This window comes from Botryllus schlosseri, chromosome 9 (genome assembly GCF_051294905.1).
Source record: "Botryllus schlosseri isolate E-star chromosome 9, Bs_hap1, whole genome shotgun sequence".
Lineage (NCBI taxonomy): Eukaryota > Metazoa > Chordata > Ascidiacea > Stolidobranchia > Styelidae > Botryllus > Botryllus schlosseri.
The window spans coordinates 3,457,704-3,467,205 of NC_137244.1; the positions used below are offsets into that span (position 1 = coordinate 3,457,704).

The 9,502-nt window shown below is 39.3% G+C and overlaps 2 protein-coding genes across 2 annotated transcripts; one reads left to right on the forward strand and one right to left on the reverse strand.

Moving 5' to 3' along the window:
* Positions 1 to 1,624: 1,624 nt before the first annotated feature.
* Positions 1,625 to 3,411, forward strand: LOC145446596 (uncharacterized). Its single transcript, XM_080324943.1, has 3 exons — positions 1,625 to 2,298; positions 2,360 to 2,460; positions 3,216 to 3,411. Exons 1-3 carry the CDS (start codon positions 2,098 to 2,100, stop codon positions 3,409 to 3,411), a joined length of 498 nt encoding a protein of 165 aa, XP_080181069.1. The 5' UTR covers positions 1,625 to 2,097.
* A 687-nt stretch (positions 3,412 to 4,098) lies between these two features.
* Positions 4,099 to 6,747, reverse strand: LOC145446597 (uncharacterized). Its single transcript, XM_080324944.1, has 3 exons — positions 6,626 to 6,747; positions 6,411 to 6,561; positions 4,099 to 5,228 (listed from the first exon to the last, which is right to left on the reverse strand). Exons 1-3 carry the CDS (start codon positions 6,745 to 6,747, stop codon positions 4,443 to 4,445), a joined length of 1,059 nt encoding a protein of 352 aa, XP_080181070.1. The 3' UTR covers positions 4,099 to 4,442.
* Between the last annotated feature and the right edge of the window lie 2,755 nt (positions 6,748 to 9,502).

Below are 9,502 nucleotides of genomic sequence, written 5' to 3' on the forward strand. Positions count from 1 at the left end.
TTATAGCGACATATATATGTAATCACCACCTATTCATTCATGAATTATAGAAAATTTTGGCACCTAGGGCGATCAGGCCATACAAACTTTGCTGACCATCGAAATCACGCTACGGGGTTCTTGGGGGCTAAGTCCTCAGAAGTTTGGTTTATTACGCTATGGGTGCGCAAGGCAATCATTTTTAGGGGGGTTGACGAAGTGCTGTTACGGCCCTCCCTCTTACTCATTGTCTTCATTACATTCCTTACAATGTGAGGTTGGGGGGCGCTGGAGCACGATAATCTTTGAAAGGGGGCGCTGGAGGAAAAAAGGTTAAGAACCACTGATTTAGGGCTACTATATTCTGAGATCCCGAAAAGGGGATACTTTTTATAAATCACAAAATGTATAACACTGGACAGAAACGGTTAATTTGAAAATCTTCACGGAAAAAACTGTTGTAATTGGTGAGTCTTTGAGTCGGTAAAATATGTCTCGCGTTCGCCATTTCCTATTCCTCTTCTAGCTAGGCTCAGGTGGGTGTCTGATTCAAAGACTACTCAAATTCATTTCGACACATTCCCATCTCTTCATTGTATCGCTGTCTTGTGGTGTTTGGAAATGATGAAATTGGTAATAAACGGGTGAATCTCGTAATATAAACCGGACTTAGCTCGTTGCAATTTGGACGAGTTTGTGCGAATCGTATGCATAAAGGATAGTGATGAAATTATAACTAGAATTGTTGACCTATGACAAGAGATTTCGTTTGGGGGAGAAGGTATCAACGTCTGTCTGAGTAGTTTCGTTTGTTAGGTAACGATACTTGACAAACACGCTACAGTCTGTCGTGCGTAACCTGGCTCACTCTCACGTGACATGACTTACCTACGTAGATTGTAGAATTACACTCCCTGCAGTTTCGAAGTTATCGTCCTCCATCAGCTCTATACCGCTTACTTCGAACACCTGGGTGGAGAAGTGATCAAAGTTTTATATTATTAGATGAAAGAACCAATATAACTGACAAAATTAATTAATTAATATAATTTAACAACCAGACGCAGCTGGAAACCATATGCATAGAGTAAGCCCCCAGAAGTTGCATCGATTATTCTATGGTGGGCCAAGATCAGTGTTTTTCTGTTGTTTCTGCCCTGGTTACAACACACAGCCTCATAAATGCACCAACCTATCATTATAGCAGGGCTGTCAAATACCCGACCAGCGGGCAGTAGCCTAGGCTACCCGGTCCCCCCAGATGATTTCATCCGGCCTGTGAAGAAATCTGTTAAATACCAAATGAGGCTACAATACAGCAATCGCCAGATCTCAGATTAGAGATGGCGTATATGTTCCACTCATGTATACAGTCGATAAGCAAATATTCGATAGTGTGACGTCCTATTGCAAGACAATGTATCCATACCTTATTTTAAAACCCGCTAGTAGGCGCTAAAGAACCTCTGGCATATGACCCACAGAAATATCGTAACCCTAATCTAGCTCTGGGCGCATTTCCTTAACTTCGGAGAATCTATACGGACAGATTGACAGCAATAGACACTTACGTGACCTTTGACACAAACCAATCAGGTTGCAGCGGGATGTAAACAAAGAACAAGGCCGGGCAAGCTTACTATGGGCTCTTATGGAAAAGGGTTAAAAAATGAAGGTTTTAAGCAAAATGACGTTGAATGGGGGATAACTGGCTTTGATGAAGAGCAATAACGTAGAGCTAGTATGTATTTGCAGTGTTCTAAACTAGAATAAACACGAATGGTGGCAATACGCTTCAGCATGGTCCGTCCAAATGCATGGATTTTTAACAACTTTTCGTATGAAGCAAACATTGTTTTTCTTGTTATTCGTATGCTATATATATTGGATTGCGGTACTGAATAACATATGTAAGTGGTGGGTGTAGTTAGAATAGGTTGTGTTTTTCTCTATGCGGGCTCGAAGTATTTATAAAATCCTATTGGCTACCTATACCGGTACCGTATCATTAAATATCATATAGGCCTACATAATATATGATTGGTAACATGATCCGTTTCCGATTAAAATCCTCAATCTCTTTTTGTTATAGCTCGTTTAATAAGTTTATTTGGATAAATGCCGCATAAACACTGCTCTTATGGCCGCTGTAACAGTGATAGTCGCTACACCGACCGTGATCCTGATGTACACTTCATACCCTTTCCAAAGCCTAAAACACGCATGGAAGAATGCAAGATCTGGATAAAGGCCTGTGGACGTCCTCATAATCAGCTGAATCCTGATTTGATCAGCAAAAGCACATACTTGTGTTCCAAGGTACATTATCCAAAAATCTATACCAATGTTTGGTTTATTGTTCTAGTTTCCCTTCCCCTAGCATTTCCACAATCAGATCGGTCCGTCGGAGCAGTATCCTTATCCAATCCCACATGATGGTAAGGAAATTCGTTCAAGGAAGAGACGTAAAGCGGGGGACAGGTGATTGAGGAGAGTAGGGTTATATGTCCCCAAAATAGCATGTTGCATTATAGGCAGAGGAGGTCAGTAACGAAGTACTTCTACTTTTTGAAAGTAATCAAGTAGTTTTCCTCTACTTCTGGTACTTACTCAAGTAGATCTGATTGTCTCTTCTTCTACTTCGTAATATACTTACTTACTCTACGCTATTTTCAGTTTGTCAAGTAGAAGTAGTTTAATCCCTCAATATACGAAAGATAGCCTTAGGAATTTCGGGACTGTTTTCACGGAGTAACAACATTTAATATTCGTAAAAGTCAAGTAAAGCTGAGAAAATTTGTTGCACTTCGCGCACAGTAGTAATGGAGTGACAAATATGTTTTCACAAGTATCAGGGATTATAATTTAGGTACCGGATTGCTAATGGTTCCAGTCACCTGGGATGCATCAATACGAATCAAGCTGTCTGCCTTTTCCGCATAGCTCCATTTGCAGCTTCACAGTCAATGTGAACGAATTACGACTATTTTCAAAACTACTTACTTACATGAGTAGATTTAAAGTCAGTCAATTCTACTTCTACGTCAAGTAGTTTTAGATGGCATATGGAAGAAGTACTTCTACTCATACTTGAGTAGATTTTTTCGTCGCTACTTCTACTTGAGTAGCTTTCTTGACTACTTTGACCACCTCTGATTATAGGTGTTATATTCTTAGCAAAACGCAGTAAGTCTATTTGTGATACAATGTTATTACTTTTTACCATCCGTTTTCAGCAGTACAAGCCTTATGTGCAAGAACCAAGATAAGCCTGATGAGCACGAGGCTAACGAAGTACATGAGAGAGCAGCGGAGACGGTTGAGATGGCTCATTCAGAGTATCACCCTAGTCAGCCAAGTAACTGTGGAATTAGAGCTATATCAGTAGCTATCAACGTATTGTTGGAATGCAATCGAGAAACAATTATCTAAATACCCCCTGAAATGTAACTTTACATATGTAATAAATAGGGCAAGTTTTTGTTGCACTAAAATCGAGAGAAAGTTGCACTTAATTTTAAGAAAAGTTGCAGTAAAAAGTTGCATTTATGATTTTTGTTGAATTAGTAGGGTTAGAGATACTACAAAGGTTCTGCTGTATAACTTAGTTTGTGCAGAGCTGTAGAATTTGTTACTTTGCCATTTCACGGACATTCTGGCGAGACCGCCAAATATTATATTTTTTCCCGGTACACCTCAGAAAGAAAATTACGCAATGCGGGAATAATTTTCCCCAAAAAATGCCAAACAACATAGCGATACCCAACCCCCCTAGGTCTGCAAACTTGACTCAAGGCGTAGCAGAAAAACTATTCCTTGGCGACTTTAACAAAATCAATAGCCTGAATAAGGTGACCCAGTGAAAATGTAATTTTCGGCGGTCTCGCCGTGAAATGGGAAATTATTTATCTCAGAGCTGACCGACATAATTACTAAAGCGATCTATTTACATAGTGTTCGGACACGGTCGTGCTTGGGAGGGGTAGTTGAACTTCTTGCTTGCAAGCCATTGTGTCAAAGTTAACATAGTGAGATGCAGCTGACCTATCATATAGCTCTTTGGTACTAGAAATAGTTTATGCCAAGTTTTTAAATCACTCCTTTACATTTTGACGCAATATTTGATAAAAGTTGCAGTAAAAATTGGTAGGAAAATAGAGAAAATTTGCAAAAAGTTGCATTATAAAGTCCCTCCAAACAGCTTACGACGTCATTGTACCTAGATTCTGAGTATCTAGAAAGCTGTCAGAAGCTGCAAAAAAGTTGCAAAAACTTGCCCTAGTAATAAATGGTTTTAAAGGTTATTACTCACAGATTTAGAACCACTGTTCCCATTGAGAGTAATAAATCTAGTTATACTAGAAGGAAAATCATGCTAATGCTTACACAACTAATAACATTGTAGAAAGTCAGAAGTTTTCAGTTTATCTGTGCAATATGCAAAACAATATACAAGTATATAGTTAAAGATTGTTGCGCAGGTATGGCTGACAATGTTCTTTGTAGAAGTAGCATAGGCGGGATAGCATGTTATGAATTACAGGAATATCTGGGAATATTCTGATTACTTCCAAGTCAACTTTAGTGTAAACAACAAGGTCGCACCATGGCGCGCCAGTGACCAAAATTTGACCTTGGATTTGGTAAGAATATACACTGCCAGGTCGAAGACAGTAGCCAGTCGTGGAGGATTTAGTAAGCCAGTCAATTTTCATTTTGACTACAGCTTCCTCAATTGACATTTCCCTAGCAGAATATGGACACTTGATTTCCAGAATTCCAAATTCATCACCATCACATACTGTTCCATCAGGAGTGGCACCCAAAAATGGGAATTCAGGATTGACTACCAAGCCACAGTCATGAGTGTGGACAGTGTTCAATCTGCAGTACTGTTGCCGAGCTTTTCGTTCATTGGCCTGACCATACTTAATTGATGCAGCAAAAACTTTGCGAGGTTTAAATATTGAATCAAGAAATAGTTTAGATGGAACACTTCTGCGTCTCAAAATAAGTCCAAACTGAGATGCAGTCACACGAAGCTTCCTTTCTTTGTGCCACAATCGGCTTAATGTTTGCCTCCTAGTATTCCGTTCCAGTGCTGTTGCTTGAGAGTGTGTGATGGATTGAAACTGCTTGAGAAGATTATATTCGGTAGGCAGGCGGATGTTTGATGCTATTGGTAGTGGTGACACGTTGCATGAGTCGGATGAGTGTGCCCTGATAGGTGCCTGCACAGTGGCATTGCTCTGTAAAATAAGAATATGTTTTCTACAGGCTCGATGGACATCTTATATGAAGCTGCACAGATTCGTTGCCTGAAAGATGAAATGGGTGAGAAGACTGCAAGAATACAAATTCTGGAAGCCGAGAACAGAAAACTGCTACAGGAAAATCATAAATTAACAAACGAACTATTGTTAGTGAAATTCGGTTATCAGAGCATCATGATGTCGAAAGATTCAGAAAAACTCATGAAATTTTATACTGGACTACATCCAAATTCTTTCTCGGCACTGCACAAACTTTTGACCTGTGATGGTAATGTGAAGTATCCGGATAATCGCTTTGAGTTATCCCTGCATGGTAGTGCAGACCATCTGCTATTAACATTGGCAAGACTGAGGAGAAATTTACAATTGCTGGACTTATCCTACAGATTTCAAATATCTATTAATGCTGTGAGCATAATCTTTAACCAGTGGGTGAACCACATGTATAGCTGCTTAATTAAAATTTCCATTTGGCCACATAGAGATGTGGTTCTCAAAAATGCACCGTCAGAATTCATTCGTGAATTTCCACAAACTATAATGATTATTGACTGTACCGAACTGAAGACTCAAACCCCAAGCTCATTGCGACTGCAATCACAATTCTATTCGGACTATAAATCACATACAACTTTGAAAGGCTTGGTGGGTTGTGACCCGAGTGGTGCAGTAACTTTTGTCGGTGAACTCTTCACAGGCAGCATCTCAGATAAAAATATTACTGAGCAATGCGGACTCTACAGACAATTGAAGAAAATGATGGACTTGGGGTATGTTGCTCCGGGAGATGCTATTATGGCAGACAAGGGATTCACAATTGAGTCTGACATCAAGAAATTAAATCTGAATTTAAATATTCCTCCACGTGCTTCTGCAAACCGTCAAATGCCAGGCCCCGACTGTTCAACAACAAGAAAAATTGCGAGACACCGAATTCATATTGAACGGTTGATTGGAAGAATCAAGGAGTACCGAATTTTGACCAGTGTCATACCTTGCAGCATTGTGTATCAACTTAACAAAATATGGACTATCTGTGCCTTGCTCACTCTATTTCAAGATAAACTGATTAAAAACTAAATTAAATGACAGTACTTATTCTGCAATACTCCAAGTTCCAGTTTCATTGTAAAGATCATAAATAAAAAATTTCATCACCTGATAGCATGCTACTGATCCTAATTGCGCGATGCCGTGGTCAGTGGGTACCAATGGTACATCTCTATCCACGATATATTCCAGTGGTGTTCCTTGAAGTTCTTTTAGTTGCCCAATCTGTTGAACGAACAGTTTGCCAGGTGCAGATGTTCTAGGATTATAAATGTTTAGTGGAGTGTTGTAAGGCTGAAGGCTTCAAATGTACCAAAATATACCTTGAGGCAGATGGAATTGAGGGGTTGTGAGTACGATCAAGAGATGGCTTGGCAATCACGATCGAGCTCACTGATGCTGGCTGAATTTTTTCCCCACGTGGAACATTCCATGATTGTGGCATGCTTGTGCACGACAAATCACTCGGTATGTCTTTCAGTCCCTGTAGCTTCAGGTACTGGACTGTCTTGATTAATGCATATGCATGAGAACATATATCACAACCTAGTCTGAAAATAAATCATGATCATGATAAAAATATCTATTGCAAGTCTCTGAAGAAACGTTTGTGTCCATACTTACCCTGCTTTACACGTGCAAGACGAATCAACAATGGTTTTTCTGAAAACTTTTATTTCCATTGAGTGTGGTATCTCACTTTTCCGCATACTGCGATAACATCTCCCGCTCACTAGAATATTACTTCCGCAATAAGAGTGGATGGTATCCTCAATCTTTATCTCTAAGTTGTGTACGTAGCGCTCCATGAAATATTTTGTAGCTTTTTCCGCGGTGTTGGAAGAAAATTTTGTACCACTCAAATCAAAAAAATCCGGTAGAATCTCCATAACTTTCAATGAAATATGTACAAAAATTGTAATATGTGGGTATGCAGCTATATGTTTGTAACATATATTTCTGAACAAAACATATGCTTAAAAATCTTGGTTGAGACCTGAGGCTTGGAAATCGTCAAAATTTGCAATACTGCAATGCTATAGTATATGAATGACAAGAAACAACAATGCTTGCTTCATTCGAAAATTTGTCGAAAACCCATGCATTTGAACACACCATGTTGATGCGTACTTAGCACCATTCAGGTTTATTCTAGCTTATAAAACTGCAAATAACACTAGATCTACGTTATTGGTCTTCATCAAAGCCAGAAATCCCCAATTGAATGTCATTTTGCTAAAAACCTTTATTTTTCAACCCTTTTCCATAAGAGCTCATAGTAAGCTTGCCCGGCCTTGTTCTTTGTTTACATCCCGCTGCAACCTGATTGGTTCGTGTCAAAGGTCACGTAAGTGTCTATTATGTTCGGACACGAAATAAACTAGAAAGGATGCATCTTGACAACTGTAAGTTATGAGACATAGATCAATATTCAACAGATCAATATCGGCGAATATAATCGGTCGTGCTCAATAGAGATTAATTAGGGTTACCATCCGTCCTCTTTTAAGAGGATTTGTCCTCTTTTTTGACATTTTTGAAAGTGTCATCGGAGGACGCCTAAATGTCCTCTTTTTGAAATTTTTTGTTGAATATATATGTTCAAATACAACGGCGGTACAGTATATGAAATGAGCACTCAAGTAACATTCTGGCAGGTATTTCGGGAGTTGAGCCAGAAAGTTGACTTTTTTTTAGTCCACCAACTACTAACTCCCAATAAATTTACCAATTTGTCCTGATATTATTCTGGTATTGAAAGTCTGAAATTTTTTAAACAGTGTCCTTTTTCAGATTCCCACAATAGGGCAACGATAGATTAATAAGAACAACAACAACAACAACAACAACAACAACAACAACTGATTATCGACCCCGGTTGAGGGATAACACAAATGGTTTTGGGGCCAGAAGAACGTTACAAGTCAGTGATCGATTGCTTATGAAAAAAACTGCTGATTAGGACTATTATTGTTATGATATATCATCTCAATTTTCAGGATGATAAAATAATCCGAATATATTCTGTGGGTCGAGGTCTGTTTATCTTCTCTCGCGCAATAATCAGTTATTTTGCGGAACGAAAAATTTGTAGATTGCAGATCATTGTTTCAAAAGAATATGTGCTGATATTGTTGTAGTTATAGTGGTATTCGTGGTGTTTGTGAACTACTATGGTCATTTACACCAGGCCGATACTCCTTATTTTTGATTCCGTAATTGCCGACTTGTACCACGGCCAATGTTCCCTCTAAGCTGCGCACGTGCGCAAATGCGCAGTGCTGAGACGGTCTCTGCGCACAGAAAATCTAAGTTGCGCACAAAAAATCTGAAGTGATGACTTTTTTTAGTCGCTGCGCACTGATCTCTAAGGGACCGCGCAAGTGCGCAGATTCGTGAAAATTTAGAGGGAACATTGCCATGGGCAATAGTGTTATCGCTGAAGTCTGAAACCGAGGTACAAGTGTGGCTCGTAAAGGTAAATATTGCGCTCTGTGAAGAAATAATAATTTGCAATGACGTGTGCCTCACGAAAGAAAATTTTCTTTTTGTATATGGTCTCGTACCCGTGAGCGATACTGATATCATTTCAATAGCGCAATCTTTTCTGGGAATGGCGGAATAACATGGTTTATCAAAGTTATAAATAACAATGGGCTAGCTCGAAGTTAATCATCGAGAAACTAGCGAATAGTATTCTACGCGTGGCAAAAACATTGCACAAGATTTGCTGTACTATTGCATGCCGTGAATTTTCGAAGTCATCACTTACATATGGCAAATCTGATCACGCATGGTGACATAGGATAATATGCAGAATATGCAAGTAGAAGCACCAATATTGTTGATAAAACCCATACCCTTGCAAACGTTGATCGGGAAATGCCTCAACTGCACACTGTAGGGCGTTGAATTACATCAGCATCTCAGCAGCACAAATTTTGATTTTATTCGATTCGTTTGAACGGGAAGCTTCCGTCGACAAGGTCATACGCTAATATTGTTCTTGCTTCAGTCAGACTTGAATATTCGTATCACAGTGTTGGGATGACCCGAGTCAACTTTTTCGTATGACTTGACTTGACTCGAGTCACTTTGCAAAAATGACTTGACTTGACTTGACTCAGCGCTTCAGAATTGCGGATTGAATCGTGACTCGGAGCAAAATTTTTGAGTCAATTTCAAGTCACCAATAAGTA